Source organism: Mustela putorius, unplaced genomic scaffold (assembly GCF_011764305.1).
Source record: "Mustela putorius furo isolate JIRA1106 unplaced genomic scaffold, ASM1176430v1.1 tig00000460_pilon_pilon_pilon, whole genome shotgun sequence".
NCBI classification, from domain to species: domain Eukaryota; kingdom Metazoa; phylum Chordata; class Mammalia; order Carnivora; family Mustelidae; genus Mustela; species Mustela putorius.
In genome coordinates, this window is record NW_025421389.1 from 14,573,712 (window position 1) to 14,592,459 (window position 18,748).

General features: G+C 40.1%; 2 protein-coding genes and 1 long non-coding RNA gene across 5 annotated transcripts in view; 1 reads left to right on the top strand and 2 right to left on the bottom strand.

Annotated features, from left to right (window-relative positions):
- The window catches only part of CHEK1 (checkpoint kinase 1), a 31,801-nt gene extending 30,802 nt beyond the window's left edge, over positions 1–999 (bottom strand). The window contains exons 1-2 of the mRNA XM_004750182.3: positions 897–999; positions 81–165 (exon numbers count right to left, since the gene is read on the bottom strand). Coding sequence (XP_004750239.1) covers positions 81–145 — 65 coding nt within the window. The 5' untranslated portion in view covers positions 146–165; positions 897–999. The remainder of the gene's footprint in view (positions 1–80; positions 166–896) is intronic.
- Positions 1,000–1,061: 62 nt separating this feature from the next.
- LOC106005569 lies at positions 1,062–10,709 on the top strand. Of its 2 annotated transcripts, XR_006606883.1 has the most exons (3): positions 1,062–1,197; positions 4,517–4,629; positions 10,297–10,709. It is a non-coding gene; the product is annotated as an uncharacterized LOC106005569 (long non-coding RNA). The 2 variants fall into 2 exon arrangements; XR_001179018.2 differs by lacking the exon at positions 10,297–10,709 and having other exon boundaries at positions 4,517–7,326.
- STT3A (STT3 oligosaccharyltransferase complex catalytic subunit A) overlaps positions 6,223–18,748 on the bottom strand; it is a 29,020-nt gene continuing 16,494 nt past the window's right edge. The window contains exons 12-18 of one of the 2 annotated variants that reach the window (XM_004750183.3): positions 18,417–18,572; positions 18,014–18,202; positions 17,083–17,199; positions 16,863–16,965; positions 8,498–8,686; positions 7,127–7,242; positions 6,223–6,509 (exon numbers count right to left, since the gene is read on the bottom strand). In XM_004750183.3, coding sequence (XP_004750240.1) covers positions 6,471–6,509; positions 7,127–7,242; positions 8,498–8,686; positions 16,863–16,965; positions 17,083–17,199; positions 18,014–18,202; positions 18,417–18,572 — 909 coding nt within the window. In that variant the 3' untranslated portion in view covers positions 6,223–6,470. Of the gene's footprint in view, positions 6,510–7,126; positions 7,243–8,497; positions 8,687–15,556; positions 15,685–16,862; positions 16,966–17,082; positions 17,200–18,013; positions 18,203–18,416; positions 18,573–18,748 lie in introns of those variants that run through there. The other variant, XM_045080378.1, reaches the window with a different exon arrangement.

The following is an 18,748-nucleotide window of genomic DNA, read 5'->3' on the forward strand; positions in this document are numbered from 1 at the left end:
CAGAACAACGAGTATGTTCTCAGAACAGGGAGAAAACTAAAAAGCAAGTGTGAAGGCAAGGAGAAAGGACTCAAACTCACTCTCCATAGGCACCTTCTCCCAGGGTTTGCACCAAGTCCCAGTCTTCCACAAAGGGCACTGCCATGACTCCACCACGGACCACGGCTGTCAAAGGCAGGAACCCAGAAAAGACGGGGATGAGAATAAGCTTCAACCACCTGCCATGACCCCTCAATATAACAGTTTGGTTTCCCCTTACACCTCGCCCGTATTTTATCCAAGGCTTTTATCCAAGGCGAGCAAGTATTCTAAATTCTGGCATTCTGTGGTGGAAATCACCATCCCCATTCCCACGCAGAACGAAGCAGAAACTGCCTTCCTCAGACCTCTGAGAAAAAGCAGCGGCTCTGTTGAGGAGTCGGGGACACAAATGCTTTGATGGGAATGACTACGGACGGGCTGGGGGTGAGGCGGGTGAGGGGCCGCGAGCTAGTGGAGACCGACAGAGTTTAACTCCGACGCCTGCAGCCCCTCCTCCCCCCGCGCTCAGCTCCAATTCCCACCCCCCACACCGCCCCAAAGGCCGGGAGGAGACTGGGGCGGGGCCAAACTGCCCCAAGAAGCGGAAGGAAGGGCTGGCAGGCACTCGAGGCCGCCGGCACCCAAACCTCCGGGGTCTCAAGCCCACAGAGGAGTAGTCTCTCCAATCCCCACACAACGGGACCCCCCCTGGTCCCACACCTTTCCACCCTCCGAAACCGCCCCTCAGCGCGAGTCTCTCCGATCCCCTTCGCTAGTCACCGATAACTTCCTCTCGCCATGCCCCTCCCAACTAATGTAGACCCCGAACTCCTTCTACAGGCTCCTTTCCCACCCTACCGGCCGCCCCTCCTCACCAGGCCGTCCTTGGGCCGCCACCACAGGAATCCAAATGCTGCGCTTTTCCCGCCAAAACTCTGCCGGCGTCACGCTGTCGCAAACGCGCGCACCCGTGCCGTAAAGGAGGAGAGCGCGCGTCCCTTCGTCCTGCCGCTTTAAAGGGTGGCCATAATGGGCTTCCGGCGTTGGGAGGTTGCCCGCAATGCGTAAGCCGGCCCCCCGGGCTTAGTTTGGAATCGAGGGGAGATCCGGGCTGGAGAAGTTTAAGAACCGTCGAGCGCATCAGCGCGAAGGATCTCTGCGGCCAAATGCTAGCAGGTATCTGGTGCGTGGGCCGCTGCCGGGGGCGGGGGGCCTCGCGCTCCTGGGCGGAGTCGAAGCCCCCTCGGACGCCAGCAAACTGAGCTGCGGGGTCCTCGTGTGCCCTCCCCGCTACTCTGGACCTGCACACCCCCCTGCCCTTTGCCTAGCGGCCGGGCAGCATTGTGCGAATCGTACTCAGACGTGCTGCTTCTGAAACTTTAAAATGCGGTACGGCTCAGGCTAGAGCTGAAAAGTAGACCAGCTGTTCCGGACCGATCCTGTGAAAAATGTTAACTTTATGGCGGGAGCGAGAAGCACCCAAAAAAGACTGGCCGCGCTGCAGTGTGGGTGGAAGACATCCAGCTGAAGCAAGCTACTCTTTTCGTAGCGTGAGGGCGTGCCAGGATAACTAGTTTTGCCTTGTTTCCGGGGTCCTAGACCATAACTTACCCCAAGCTTTTTGTGGGAGCAGCATCGCCATACCTGCTTTCCTCATTCTTAATATAAGGACAGGTGGAGGCAGAGGACTGTTTGCTTCATTTTACGATGCAGATTTTAAACGCAGAGTAACCAGTTTAAATGGGAAAGAAAATTCTGGGGAAAGGGACCTGGCTAAGAACAAAACAATGTGGAAAACCTAGGTATCCTCCCCACCCTTGACAGTAAACTAGACTGGGAACTCAAGGTGCAGGCAAGATCATCTCCATTAAGCTCTCCGGTTCTTAAAATTGGGCCACTTCCTTGAGTATAAAGCTCTTGATTGTGATACTAGTAACAGAATAAAATGAGTGTACATGTTTCCAAAAAAGCACATGTTTGTTTTGAAGCAAAGTCAGGGACAAAAAAAGCAAGGCCAGAGCTCTTCAGAGTGCTTACTGGAGAGGTTTTTAACCATGATGTCAACACTAGGCTTCATGTAATAAAGTAAATTTTCCAGGTCATTTACTGTTTTCTCTCATTTTCACATTGTATGCTACAAAAATATAAAGTAAGGAAGAGGAGGACCTGCACAGTTCCTGTGTCTGAGTAGAATGAAGGTATCTTAGCCTGAAAAAAGAATAATGTATACAGATTTAGGGCAGAACACCAATAAAAAGATAGCATGTGAGAGAATTAGTGCACACAATAGCCTCTCTTCCCTTCTCAAACCTTACTAGAGAATAGTAAATATTTAAAAAGCAATTTAATGGGCGCCTGGGTGGCTCAGTGGGTTAGGCCGCTGCCTTCGGCTCAGGTCATGATCTCAGGGTCCTGGGATCGAGTCCCGCGTCGGGCTCTCTGCTCAGCAGGGAGCTTGTTTCCTCCTCTCTCTCTCTGCCTGCCTCTCTGCCTACTTGTGATCTCTCTCTGTCAAATAAATAAATAAAATCTTTAAAAAAAAAAAAAAAAGCAATTTAATAATAAAAATAGTAAATTTGTAAAAGGCAATAACCCACAAGATGGAGTATGAAAAATAAAGTTTTGGAAATGAGAAGTTTCAAATGAATAATAACTTAAAAGATGAATCTTAAAAGCCAGCAATAAGAAAGGAAAGCAACTTGATTTACAGAACTCCCAGAAGGCTCAGGTTGGATTAGTGACTCTAGGTAACTGAATGTGGAGGTGAAGGTGGAGCTAAAAAGAGGATAGGTTGAAAGACTATGTAAGAAGTCTACAGTAAGGAACCTGGGAACCCCTCCCTCCTTTGTGCACCCAAGGAACTGCTCCTCCCCAAAGCTGGTGTAAGACTTGAGAGGGTAAACCCTATCCTAACTGGAGAGCATCAGGCATAGTTAAAGGCTAATTACCCTACTGAAAACAAAGGTATTAAGTTTAGGTACTGAAGGCTGAACAAGTACTGAAGGCTGAACGACAAAGCCTTCTTGCCCCACCATACTCCCAGAAACCTGCTAGCTGGGCTTATATCCCTAAGAGGATATACAAGTCTTCTTGAGGAAATCTTACCTATATAAAAGATCTAAATAATACCAATATCAGGGATTCCCTATGTAAATAATTATGTAACAACAGAAATACATTCCTATGTAACAATATGAAACTCAACCAGATCACAGGGGAGAGGCCGATGTTTAGTGAGGCCCACCCCAAACAGAACTTCCAATCCACTTTTTGGGTCCCACTATCTAAGAAGAGCAGACAAACAAGAATTTGAAAAGGTCTTTAATATGATAGATATTAAAACAAAGGAATTTTTTTTAAAGCTTTTGGACCATAAAAAAGTGACAGCAGAAAAAAAAGGAAACTAAATAGGTTAGAAAAAAGTTTAGAAAATATCCCAGAAGAAAGGATAAAGGCGGAAAACAGAAGAGTAAATATAGACTATCAGGAGACTAACCCAGTAAGTCCAACATCCAAGTACCTTAATTTTCAGAAGGAGAAGTTGCGGGAATACACAATTAAAATTTCCCAGAACTGAAGAACTTGATCTGCCATAATTTTAAGTACCCAGCACAATGGATGACCCATTCCCAAGTGCATCATTGGTAAAATTTCAAAACATTACATAGAATCTTAACAGGTCTGGGGTGGGAGTTAGAGGAATGTACACATACAAAAAAATTTAAGAATCAGAATAGCACTGCAGGGGTGCCAGGGTGGCTTAGTTGGTCTGCCTTTAGCTCAGGTCATGATCCAAGCAAGGGTCCTGCTCAGTTGGGAGCCTGCTCTTCCTATCCCTGTCCCCTGGCTCCATGGCTCCATGCTCTCGTTCTCTATCTCAAATATTTTTGAAAAGAAGCAAAGAATAGCACTGCAATTCTCAACAACATTTAGAAGACAGAAAACAAGGGACCAGTATCTTTAATTCTAAGAAAAAGTTATTCCCAACCTGGAACTCTGTACATAGCTAACCTATCAACTGAGTATGACAAGAGATATGCAAGATTTCAAGAAATTTCTCTCCCACATGTTTTTTTCCTCAGGAAGGTAGGTAAAGATGATAAGAACGAAGTTAGAAGATTAACACAATATGACAGTGAAAGGATACACCAACCCAACTGGTTAGGTAGCAAATCTAGAATGTAAACCAGTCCAGACTAGAACATATCAAAACAGAAGACCCTCTAAGAATGAACACCTAACAAGTCTGAACACATTGAAAGGATGATTGTACAAATGAAGGAGAGTTTGGGGAGAAATGAGCATCAAGTACAAAACACAAATGAAAAAAAAAAAAACAAAAAAACCCTCCCCCAAAAAGTAATGCCTGAAAAAAAAAAAAGAAAGAAAAACCACATGGCCTAGTTGTGGAAAACCATAAAGTAAAAAATACTGATCTAATATAAATCTTAACTGTGACAGAAGCGTAAGATGGTAAGAATATGTGTGTCCACAGGAATCACAGACTGGACAAAGAGTGACACCCTCAATTTCCACACCACCAGATGATACCTAAAACTGAAAAACCAACACATAGCAAAATAAAGCAAGTTATTTAATGATATGGAGGTAAGTAATATGAAAATCAGCAGAGTTGAAAGTGGCTGTCTCTGGGCGGGGTGGAAAAGTGTTGTTGCTTTTTTAGAACTATGTGATTTTTCTTACACTAAGTACACTAGAACAATAAAGTGAAAAGTAAATTTTTAAAAACCATAGCTTCATGTAACCTAAAAGGCAACAATATTAAAATCATAAGACTAACAACTGTAGTGATTATCCCGTATATGCTTCCGAGGAGATCACTTTAACAGTTTTTACCTGGTATTGCTCATATTGGTTAAAACAAAACAAGCTCAGAATAACCTCTTCCACTAGGGAGAAACTCTATATATTAAAACAAGTAATATATTTCTGTATAGTAAATTACATCTGAACACCAATCTAAATCTCATCCACAGGTCAAACACTTAGTATATAAATTGATTTGGAAGCTTAAGGTTCCTGGGTATACAAGAATACCTGAGCATACCCTTTGGGGGCAACATTATGACTTATCTAAAAGTCATGTAATTGCTCCTGTTTTTTAAAACAGGTAACACTGAATAGTTACCTTATATTTTTAATGACTTAGGGTTTATATACATCACTGATACATGTCTTATATTGTAAAATATATACAGTGCCCTGCTGACAAATATAAGGCTATTTGTCCGGACATTGAATATTGATGGAACTACTGTGCTTTGAGTTAAAATGTTTTTAAGTTTCTCTTCTCCTTTACTGAAGTAATGCTAGCACTATCTCCAGGTACTCGGTACTAGCAATTCCTCCCCCTAATTTATAGCTTATTTGCAAGAGCTTCAAAACCAGGTCATTGAATTTATTAGCGGTATATAATAACAACATGGGCCATATATTTAGATGAGACTAAGAGAGCAGCTCACCTTTAAATAATCACAAGAGATTTAGCATATAAGCTAAAGGAAATGAGCAAAGAGGCATTTACTGTATCATAGATAAGAGTACTGAAAAGCTGGATTTCAAATAGAAATGTATGATTATATTTCAGCTGATTCAAAAGCACCTGACCATCAAATTCTATACATAATATTGGAGACGTTTCATCTTCTCTATGAGAACAATTTCACTGTCTGCCTTGAGTCTTCAAAACACCAAGTTATTGAGTCTCACTTAATTTATCCTTGCTCGAAAACAAAAACAAAAAAAAAACCCTAGCCAGTCCCAAAGAATACTAGTGAGATCATGTGTGGCTAGCCACCTTCTGTTCCTCATAAAAGCAAAGAGCCTCTAAGGAAAAGAGATGTTCAGAGACAAGATGGCAACACAACTGACTTTCCTGCCCAGAAATTGTACTCCTCTGGTTCCACAAACATTTATTCATTTAATAAGCTTACTGAACACCCACTATATGCAAGACATTGTGTTAGGTGCTGCAATTTTTGAAATGACAAAACTGTTTGTACAAGTGGGATCTGAGCTACTCTTTGATAGTGTTCCTGATTTGATAGAGACAGAATGCCCTCATATGGCTCATTTAGGGAACTAAAAGCATGGATGAGATTTACTTTCTGTCCTTCTACCAGCCCAGCACAAATTTCTGCCTTTCTCAAATCAGTCATAAGTCAAAACAAATAAGGCACATTTTAAAAAAAAAAAGGTCCCCCCTTTAATTGACCAAAGTAAAGCCATGACATTTCATTTGGTAACCTGCTCAGAATTATAAAAATCACTCCATTTGGCCCAGCCCATACTGCCCAGGGCAAAACTTTCAGACAATACTAATCCCATCGTGCTCTGTTGTTATAAACTGCATATTTTAAAAAAACATCTTCAGCGTCCTAAATGTGACGCTCAGTGCGAAGCATATCAGACAGAGGTGGACGTAACAGTTATGTCCGTGACAAGCCTCGATTATCCAGGTCCTTTACCTGCAATATAAAGATGTCATTTTTATATTTAAAATCAAGTCAGATTGGAAGAGCGTCCCTGAGTTGGGTTCTGCTGCCTGATTTGGCTTTGTGACTAAGTGAGTGCTGGTTTGAAATCAGCTACTCTCATGCTTAGCCTTTTGGAGTACTAAGGAGCAGTTTAAATGATCTACCTGCCAAATACATCAAGGGTTCTCAATCTTTTCTTATGTAAGAGATGTAACACACTTCGGGGTGACTCTATGCCATAATTATTTAGTGGGAGAGAAGAAAATGTAGTGTACACGCATATACATACACATACGCATGCATGTACACACACACAACACACACACACTTCCTTTTTTCCCCCCGCCAGGCCGGATAATCGCAAAAACAGATCAAGTACAGCAGTATAGCCCCAACTAGAAAAATATCACTGTAACCACAACTAAAATGATAGCAGATTAGGGTGTCTACTCTTGAAGCACAATCTAAAATAAAAATAATAACATTCTGAGTTGTAAGCTACTTTTTTGACTTTAGAAATGTCCCTATATTAAAAATATGTGGCCCATTTTTAAGACTAGAACCAGTCCCTAAACATGAGTTGCTTTTTCAGTGTAGCATCTGCTCACCTTATATATCCTGACTAGCCAGTGTTCTGTGGTATATGCTTCCTCCAGGACATCAAGTTCAAAGTCTTTATTCCCAATCTCAGCATTCCGGACACGGTCAAAGCCTGGTGGACGCTCTAGAAAGGGACAAATATAAGGAGAAACACTTCTTTCTACAGTGCTGATTTCCTAAGGAAAGAATAAATCAATTTGGTAAATCATCTACTAACTGGAATGTTATTTCTCAGCCTGAAGTTTGTTTAGAGAGTAGGGCCTACATAAAAAGACCTCAGGTAGTTAGAACAAATCAAGTGTTACCCTGACTCAAGTCCTCTCCAAACTGATGCTTAAAAAAGTCCATGGAAACTGTTTTCTAAAAGACAGGGGTTTGAGGCACCTGGATGGGTCAGTGGGTTAAGCCTCTGCCTTCGGCTCAGGTGATGATCTCAGGGTCCTGGGATCAAGCCCTGCATCTGGCTCTCTGCTCAGCAGGGAGCCTGCTTCCCACTACACACACATACACACACACACACACACACACACACACACAAACACACCCATCCTGCTGCTGCCTACTTGTGATCTCTGTCTGTCAATTAAGTAAAATTGTTAAAAAAAAAAAAAAAAATGGAACACCTGGGTGGCTCAGTTCATTAAGCAGCTGCCTTCGGCTCGGGTCGTGATCCCAACGTCCTAGGATATAGTCCCCTATCTGGCTCCTGGCTCGACGGAGAGCTTGCTTCCCCCTCCCACTCTGCCTGGTGCTTTTCCTGCTTGTACTCTCCCTCTCTGTTAAATGAATAAATAAAACCTTAAAAAAAAAAAAATACAGGGGGCTGATTTCCAGCCCTTCCATTCCTGAGGACTGCTATCCAGAAGCCTCTGTGTTACACTAGTCACCCTTCCATGCATCAGAGAAGAACCAAACAGAAGTCAAAGGCCTGCATCCACTTCAGGTATTGTCCCTAGTACAGAAACAAGGAACTAAAATCAAAAGCAAAGACTTAAACTAATCAGATTACTCTCTGGGCATTTATTGAAAGAAATGAGAAATCCTTTATATCACTGTATCCCCCCTTCATTCCTCTCTCCACTGCAATACCTTTTACTGAGACACAGTGAAATATAATGGTAAAAATCACAGAATCTAGAGCTAGACTGCCTGAGTTTAACCTAATTCTGCCACTAGTTCCATGATTTGGGACAGGTTAAGTTCCTTCCTCAAATTCCTCATACATAAAATGGAAATAATATTAGTTATCTATGTTTTGGGTTGTTGTAAAGGTCAAACAAGTTAACAGATGTAAAGCACTCAGAGCAGTGCCTGGCCTATGAAAAAAACTATACATATTAACATTACTGTTCTTACTAATGTTATTATGCATCACTCACTGGCTTCTGTGTAGACTTGTCCAAAGCGGTAGTAACACATCTTGTACATAAGGCAGTTGAGCAGCACTGGAGAACCCTCACGGTCCACACGGAATTCCCCAGTTGGAGTATAATAATCGTGTTCCTTAATATGTTTGCCTGTATCTGTGCTCCCTCCAATCCGGACCATCCACAAAAACTTGTTGATGTCTACAAAAAAGCAGAAAGAGAACGGCTGTGTCACAAAGTTTGCTGGAGCTAAATTACCTAATAAAAACTATTATTTATTTCCTTCCTTTTTTATTTTTTAAGTACAGTTGACATACAATATTAGTTTTATGTGTACAACATAATGAGGGGACATGTGAAAAAGCCACTACTTCTAAGAAAATCCCTCAAAACATTTTTATAATGAGAAATGGCTAATCTTTTAAAATAGGAAACACAATGTGGGGGTAAAATTTTTCCCCTCAAAATTTACATTTCCTATAGATTATTAAGACTTCTGAAAGCTATTGGTCCAAACTTAAGTCACACTAGAAATTACTCCCAGGTATTAGTTGGTCTGAGCTGTCCAATATAGTAACTTTATCTATCAGCCACATGTAGCTACTGAAACTTGAAAAATGGCCAGTCCAGGAGCACCTAGGTGGCTCAGTTAAGCATCTGCCTTCTGCTCAAGTCACGATCCTGAAATCCTGGGATCGAGCCCCATATCGGGCTCCCTGCTCAGTAGGGAGTCTTCTTCTCCCTCTCCCACTGTCCTGTCCCTGCTTGTGCTCTGTCTCCCTTCCTCCCTCTCTCTCAAACAAATAAATAAAAATCTTTAAAAAAAAAAAAAAAAGGCGGCTAATCCAAATTAAGATGGGCTGTTAAGTATAAAGTACACACTGGATTTCTAAAAACTTGTCCAAAAACAGAACAAGACAAGTAAAATATCATGGTTAAATAATGATGTTTTAGATATATTCAGTTGAATTACTAAAATTCATTTCTTAGTTTCTTTTTACTTATTTTGATGTGACTAATAGAAATTTAAACAACGTATGTGGTTCCCATTATATTTCTATCAGACAGCACAGACCTAGAAAGTAGCAACTTTATCAGAACTAACATGCTATCTTCTTGACCTACAGTTGCAAAATTACAAACCTCCAAAACCTATCTATGAGAAGTCAACCATACTACCAAGGTCCATAAATACTGACACCACCAGCAACTGAGGTTATCTCTCTTAGAATGTCACCTGTGTAGGGGCGCCTGGGTGGCTCAGTGGGTTAAGCCGCTGCCTTCGGCTCAGGTCATGATCTCAGAGTCCTGGGATCGAGTCCCGCATCGGGCTCTCTGCTCGGCAGAGAGCCTGCTTCCCTCTCTCTCTCTCTCTGGCTGCCTCTCTGTCTACTTGTGATTTCTCTCTGTCAAATTAATAAATAAAATCTTTTAAAAAAAAAAAAAAAAAAAAAAGAATGTCACCTGTGAATCTTCTCCACAAGCCTTAGGGAAATGGATGGTTAGTATAAAAAGTATTATTGATCCATAGGAAGAAAGGTTCCTACTGTACCAAGGCAAAGGGTTCCAGGAGATATCTCAGTGCTTAAGAACAGATTCTGGATCTAAACAGCCTGGGTTTGAATTTTAGCATTGCCAATTCTAGGTGGGTGACCTTGAACAAGTTACTTAACCCTTCTTGAACTTGAAATAGAGAAATAAGAGTACATACAACAAAAGGGTAATGAGTAAGAACATGTACAGCACTTAGTATACCATTTGTCACAAAGTAAGCATTCCATATATAATACTGCTTTCCTCATGTACTGTAGTGTCTGCATTCTTACCTCCATCTTACTAATGGAAAAGAGAGGCACAGAAACTTACCTACGTCACACAGAGAAAAAGAACCAAAAACAAAACACCAGAGAGCATCAACTGAACTATCCAGGAGTACTGAGACTGTAGTTTCCTAAAAGTTATGTCTGAAGCAAAAACCTGACAAGCTGTAAGAATGGAAGAGTATATATATAGCAAAAGAAACCATCAGCAACATGAAAAGGCGACCTATGGAATGGGAGAAAATATTTGCAAGCCATGTATTAACACAGGGGATTAACAGCCAACCTATATAAGGAACTCCTACAACCCAGTAACAAACCCCCCAAATAGTCTGATTAAAAATGGGCAAAGGGGGTGGGTGCCTGGGTGGCTCAGTGGGTTAAACTGCTGCCTTCAACTGAGGGCATGATCTCAGGGTCCTGGGATCGAGTCCTGCATCCGGCTCTCTGCTCGGCAGGGAGCCTGCTTCCTTCTCTCTCTGCCTGCCTCTCTGCCTACTTGTGATCTCTGTCAAATAAATAAATAAAATCTTAAAAAAAAAATGGGCAAAGGACCTTAATAGGTATTTCAGAGATATTCAGATGGCCAACACGTACATGAAAAAGTGCTCAACATCAGTAATCATTAGGGGAAGACAAATCAAAATCACAGTGAGATATCACCTCATACCTGCTAGAAAAAACAAGAGATAGCAAATGCTACCAAGGATGTGGAAAAGGGGGTAACCTTGTATACTGCTGGTGGGCGCATAAACTGATACAACCACTATAGAAAACAGTACACAGGTTCTTCAAAAATTAAAAATACAACTACAATATAAATTTACCTCACATATGTAACATGGAATACCATTCAGCCATAGAAAAAAAATAAAAAAGAAATCCAGCCATTTGCAACATGTGGATGGGTCTTGAGAGCATTATGCTAAGTGAAATAATCAAATAGCAAAAGACAAATACTGTATGATCTCATTTATACGTGGAATTTAAAAAAAACAAACTCAGAAACAGAAACCAGAATTGTGGTTTCCACAGGCTGTGGGCAGGGAGGGGGGTAGGGGAAACCGGTTGAAGGTGGTCAAAGGTGATAAACTTCTAGTTATAAGATTAGTAAGTTCAAGGCATATAATATACAACATGATGATTATAGTTAAGAATACTGCATTATAGCGGCGCCTGGGTGGCTCAGTGGGTTAAGCCGCTGCCTTCGGCTCAGGTCATGATCTCAGGGCACTCTGCTCAGCGGGGAGCCTGCTTCCTCCTCTCTCTCTCTCTGCCTGCCTCTCTGCCTACTTGTGATCTCTCTCTGTCAAATAAATAAATAAAATCTTTAAAAAAAAAAAAGAATACTGCATTATATATTTGAAGTTGCTAAGAGATTTTAAAAATTCTCATCACAAGGAAAAAAAAACTTAGGCATGCGTGGGTGGCTCAGTCGTTAAGTGTCTGCCTTTGGCTCAGGTCATGATCCCAGGGTCCTGTGATCAAGCCCTACATCAGGCTCCTTGCTCAGTGGGGAGCCTGCTTCTTCTTCACCCTCTGCCGTTCCCCTGCTTGTGCTCTCTTTCGCTCTCTCTCAAATGAATAAATAAAATTAAAAAAAAAACAAATAAATGCAATATAATTTTTATACCCAAATGCCTGTTAATCCCTTTAGAAAATGTTGTTTTTGGAACTGGTATCACATAGCATAAAAATGCTCCAAAGAGGGGTGCCTGGGTGGCTCAGTTAGTTAAGCATTTAACTTGGCTGGCATGATCTCAGAGTCCTGAGACTGGGGCTTCCTGCTCAGCCGGAGTCTGCTTGTTTGTCTCCCTCTGCCCCTCCTGCTTGTGCTCTCACTGTCTCTCTCTCTCAAATAGATGAATAAAATCTTTTTTTAAAAATGCTCAAAACATTTTAGAATCATCTTCAGGGCCCAAGTTTTGTATGCTTTTTAAAAAAACACTTTACTGGGGCGCCTGGGTGGCTCAGTGGGCTAAAGCCTCTGCCTTCCGCTCGGGTCACGATTCCAAGTCCAGCAGGGAGCCTGCTTCCTCCTCTCTCTGCCCACCTCTCTACCTACCAGTGATCTCTGTCTGTCAAATAAATATATAAAATCCTTAAAAAAAAAAAAAGTTAAAAAGTCCTCACGGAAGGCATGAGCTGGAATGTTATTACCATGTAAATAATAGCAACAATCTTTGGATTTGGGGTTCATTCCTTCACTCCTTTTCATCATACAATAGCTCTTGAGTTTTTCAGAATTCTAACTAATGCAGCTCAATAATTTGAGCTTGAGAAATAAATTCAGTATGAGAAAATAAAACAGTAATTCTTTCATGATTTTCACATGAATATTTTCACAAATGTAGATAAAGACAGTGTTCTTTTTTATCTAATTTTTTTTAAGTCTAGCTTACATATATAGATCAGAGAAATTGTCAAATCACTACTCTTTCAACAATTCAAAAATATAGCACAACGTCCACAGAAAGCTTTTCTCTGTTAAAGTTTTCTTTCTGAGTCTTTCTTTACATAAACTTAAACAATGCTATCATTCTCACAATTATGCATCAATTTGACCTAACTAAATCTCCGATCATCACATTTTTATAGTCCTCATAACCAAGTGATATGAAGGAAAAGTTTCTCCATCTTCATTAAAACATCAGTATTACCATCACATACAGGCACAAATGAAAAAGATTTACTTGTAATATTGAGTGTTCGGTAAGAATGCAAAGCAACCAAGAATTTCAGACACTGTTGGTAGGAATATAAATTGGTACTACCATTTTAAAAATCTCTTTGCCAGTACCTATTAAAGCTGAAAACATACATTCCTTCTCAACTAGCAATTCCATTCTTTATTATCACCAGAAGGCAAGCACTATAATGTTCATTAAGAGCATCATTTGTGACAGTGTCAAACTGAACCCATCAACACTATAATGCATGCATTGGGGCACTTGGCTCGATTAGTTAAGCATCTGCCTTTGGCTCAGGTCGTAAACCCAGCATCCCAGGATGGAGTCCAGTACTGGGCTCCTTAATCACTGGGGAGTCTCCTTCACCCTCTGCTTCTGCCCCCACTCCCTTGTGCACACACACGTGCACACTCTCTCAAATAAATAAGTTCTTTTTAAAAAATAAAAAGTAGATGGGGCGCCTTGGTGGCTCAGTGGGTTAAAGCCTCTGCCTTCAGCTCAGATCATGATGCCAGGATCCTGGGATCGAGCCCCACATCGGGCTCTCTGCTCAGCGGGGAGCCTGCTTCCTCCTCTCTCTTCCTGCCTGGCTCTCTTGCCTACTTGTAATCTCTGTCTGTCAAATAAATAAATAAAATCTTTAAAAAATAAATAATTAAATAATAAAAAAATAAAAAGTAGGGGCGCCTGGTGGCTCAGTGGGTTAAGCCTCTGCCTTCTGCTCGGGTCATGGTCTCAGGGTCCTGGGATCAAGCTCCACATCGGGCTCTCTGCTCAGCAGGAGTCTGCTTCCCTTCCTCTTTCTCTCTCTGCCTGCCTCTCTGCCTACTTATGATCTCTGTCAAATAAATAAATAAAATCTTTTAAAAATAAATAAATATAAAAATAAAAAGTAAAATGCATATATTATGCTATACTCGCACAATAGAATACTCACAGGAATGAGAATTAAGAATTTTTTTTTAGAAGATCTTATTTATTGGGACGCCTGGGTGGCTCAGTGGGTTAAAGCCTCTGCCTTCGGCTCAGGTCATGATCCCAGGATTCTGGAATCAAGCCCCACATCAGGCTCTCTGCCTGGTGGGAAGCCTGCTTCCCTTCCTTTCTCTCTGCCTGCCTCTCTGCCAATTTGTGATCTCTGTCAAATAAATAAATAAAATCTTAAAAAAAATAAAAATAAAAAAATAAAAGATCTTATTTATTTACTTGAGAGAGAATGAGAGAGAGCGGGATGAAGGGCAGAGGGAGCAGCAGACTCCCTGCCGAGCACAGAGCCCAATTCGGGACTCAATCCCAGGATTCCAGGATCATGACCTAAGCAAAAGGCCAACTGAGCCACTCAATTAGTTGAGAATTAACTGAGCCCTGAGAATTAAAAAATTATTATGACCTGCAACATGAATGAAACTTACAAACACAACACTGACCAAAAGAGCCAGAAACAAAGAGTATATACTGTACTACCCCATTTACAAAGTTCAAAAACAGGCAAAACTACCCAAATATATATATATTTGTCAAAACTTACCAAATTACAGATTTAAATATATGCAGTGTATAATATGTTAAAATGCTTCAATAAATCTGTTTAAAAAACGAACAAATGGCATTAGAAACCAAGATAGTGGTCACCCTTAAGACTGGACAGTGGGGATAGACAGATGCATGATATATGAAGAAGAATTCTAGGACATGAGTAATGTTCTGTTTCTTGATCTGGGCGCTAGTTACATGGATATGTTTCCCTTGTGAAAACTGATCATGCTATATATTTACAATATCTGCATATTTTTTAAATGTTCAATGTGAAATTCACTTTAAAATTTGGATAATTGGGGACGCCTGGGTGGCTCAGTCGGTTAAGCGGCTGCTTTCGGCTCAGGTCATGATCCCAGCATCCTGGGATAGAGCCCCACATCAGGCTCCTAGCTTGGCAGGGAGCCTGCTTCTCCATCTGCCTCTGCTGCCACTCTGTCTGCCTGTGCTCGCTTGCTCACTCTCTCTCTCTCTAACAAATAAATAAATCTTTTTTAAATAAATAAATAAAATCTGTATAATTGAAACCTCTTCATCTTAGCACTTTCTTTCCACTTTGTCAAGTGTCTCATGTGCTACTTCCCTTATTTTCAGAGAAAAAATTTACAATATAATCCAAATAATGACATTCATTTTTCTGCCATCATTAAACATACTTCCGTGCAACTCTGTAGGCAATAAAAGGTTGACTGACTGAAAGCAGTTATTTAACAGTGGTTAGTGCTAAGATTTTGAGAAATTACCTCTTTCTACCACATATAATGTATACGTTCACATATATAAAAATACATATATACATATACAAATATTTTATGTAGTATTTGGCTATACTGTGTTTATTAAAAACCCTATAAATGATTACACCCAAACAGTTCTGGTACAATTGTTTTTTTTTTTTTTTTTTTTTTTTAAAGATTTTATTTATTTATTTGACAGACAGAGATCACAAGCAGGCAGAGAGACAGGCAGAGAGAGAGGAGGAAGCAGGCTCCCTGCTGAGCAGAGAGCCTGATATGGGACTCGATCTCAAGACCCTGAGATCATGACCTGAGCCAAAGGCAGCAGCTTAACCCACTGAGCCACCCAGGCACCCCCTGGTACAATTGTTGAAGTTCAAGTCTGTGGACACATGTCCCTGCTATCATCATTCTTCCTGTGCTTAAACAAAACACACATGGAGATCAGTCTTTAAACGTTATACTTGGCACTTTATATGTAGTATATATAGAGACATATAATCTAAAATTTAAACATCTCTAAGAAGCAGTATTCAAAGAAAATTAAGATTAAAAATATGAGGTAGTTATTAAACGCAGGAAAACAAAATGCATTCTTTTAGGTAAGAATGTAACCATGGTATGGTTGACCCCGCAATGAGTGTTTACATAGTCAAATTTTGAAAATCCTTTATCTGGATTTAACCAGAAATTAAAAATTGACCCCACAAAGAAGAATCTAGTGGAAAAGGAAGAAATGGGACTAATAAAAAGAAGGAAATTTCTTCTCTAAAATTCTAAGTGGATACAGCATATCTAAAATAATCAATGAATAGAGGAACATGAATATTTTTAGAAATAGGAACATGAGTACAAGAAGAAACAACTGAAGAAATCATTGCCTCTGGAAACTGATATCATAGGGAGTATAGGTTTGGGGACTGAGTAGTAGCTACCACTTTTCATTATAAACCTTAAAAAGTGTTGAACACTTTCAAGTATTAAAATAAGGTATTGCTTTAGTTTAAGTTGTTTTAAGGGAGAGAACCACACTTTGACAAATCTTCTAAAAATATGGTTTTACTATTAACCATAGAGAACACAGTAATATATGCCATACACACACACACACACTCACACACACACACACATAAATATGAAACATTTTAAGCTGGCATACGAAATCTATGGCTTAAACCCATTAAAAATGCTAATTCGTAAGTTCATTGTCAGATGCCTTATGTTCTTTTTTTTTTAACACTGTATTTTGCTTTGCTATTACTTTTTGTTTATTAGATTTATAACAGACAATGAAATGAACACCACAAAGGTTCAGCTAATTAAGCTTTATGTTCTTTGTTTACTGGTTGTGGAACTATTCCTAGGTCTTTAGACAATGCCATACCTATATGAGAAATTTTACTTTTACCTCTTACTTATTGAAAACAAACAAACAAACAAACAAAACATATAAACCCTAAAGCTATACTTAGGAACTTCCCCAACCAATATGTTGATATTAGTAAAACAAAACAAAACAAACAGAAAAACTGGAGATTCATCTAGTTTTCTTAGAATCTATGACCTGTAGTTAGAAATAGAATCAAGTACATACCATCAGAGGAATATCCAGTAAGGCCTCCAAAAATGACTAGCACATAGCTAACATCAAGCTCCCTCATGATCTCATAGGCTTTTTCTTCTGTGGATGCCATTGCCTAGCAAAATAGATGCACATTTCTCAGAGCAGAATTCCAAGTCATATAATCCCTCAGAGAGAAATATTCCCAACTAGACCCTGTGCGCCAAACACTCAAATGATTCCTTCATCTTACCTGCCCTACTCGAGAGATATGGGTATTATTCCATGTGTTATTGTCTACTAAAATTGTCCGATTCGCCATAGCCGTAATTTGGTAGCCATAATCCCACCATGACATGACCTTCGCATCCTGAGAAAAGAATGGGAAATGAAAATAAGCTTGCTGCCTCCAAATATCAAATACAAGAAAAGACCTGGAAGGGCATCTGATAGTAAGTGAAGCAATGCCTAGCCAGAAAATAAATCTTGGCACTTGGTCCTACATTTATAATATAATCATGAAATCTCAGGGCAAATTATATAATCCAACATTCCCAATACTTTCATCTCAGATCACCTTATATAAACAAGCATAATAGGATGGAAGGTATAGGGGACGGTGTAATATTTCCAAATAATCTGGTGTCATGAGGTAATTACATTAAATAAATGATCTTTAACAATACACAAAAAGTAGTTAATATCAGAATGGGGGGGAATATAAGCCACAGAATATAATGGGCAAGAGTTTAAAAATTCTTACAGCTTTGATTAACAGTCTAACTCAGAAGGGTTATTTCCAATAGCTTTGCAAAGAAAACCACTTCAGATTCTCAAAAGGTATAAACAAAAATGTTAAAAGTGCTTATCATCAGGTGATGACTTTATGCAAAATTTGTTATCTTTTTTTCTTGCTTCTATTTTCTGATTTCTTTTACAATTAGGGTGGTCTGCCTCATGATAAAATCACCTCGCTGTCAAAGTGTAGATGATTACACCAGTAAGGATACTGAAAAAGTCCTGAATTGAATGGAGGCTGACCATCAGGGCTCATTCAACACCCGGGTTCTATAGTTCAAATTTCTCCAGGTTTTCTACCCATCTAAAAGCTATACAATTCACTATCACGGTAAATGTCTCCCACTTCCCCATACCCCTCAATCCAACTCCTCCCAAATTTTTACCTCTGGAGTATTGTGACGAAGCCAATAGTAAGCTTCTCGAAAGTCATCAAAGATGATCCTACTGCCATCCCCACCACGGGCAGACAGCACAATGGAGGGAGAAGAGTAGGCCTCACTGGTCACCCAGGTTGAATGAAAGGTGTAGGTAATAAGAAAGAAAGCCATGACTAGTATCATCCCACTTGCCACCTAAACAAGGAAGAATTGTGTTGTAAAGCAAATTAGATTTAAACAACTCAGAACAGCTTCTTACACACAATATAGATGAGATGAAGCAAAACAAGTCAGGGGCTATACAAGTCCACTCTGACTACTATGATAATATTCCCACACCCTAAAAATACACACACACACACACACACAGAATTTCCCAAGCCTGTTCTTAGTGTTGCTTAATTCTCACTTCATTCTTAATAGGGTAAGTGGAATCCTGTTGCTTCTTGCTCTTCTTGTCTGGACGACTTATATCCAAATTCTTCATGTAAGTGGACAGCACTTGGGAGACTCCAATGCCAGAAAGAATGCACATAACAGGTGCCAACACTAGCATAAGACGCACCTGTAAGAGACAGGAAGCAAACAAAAACAGTCTAATCAGAGTTTTACAAATTACAGATTTCAACCTATCATGACACCAGTTCAGTGGTTTTCAACAAACATGATTTCTCAAGAAAAAAATATGAGAAAATACTTGATATATCTACAGTAGAAGAATGTATTTCTTAAACTGTTTTC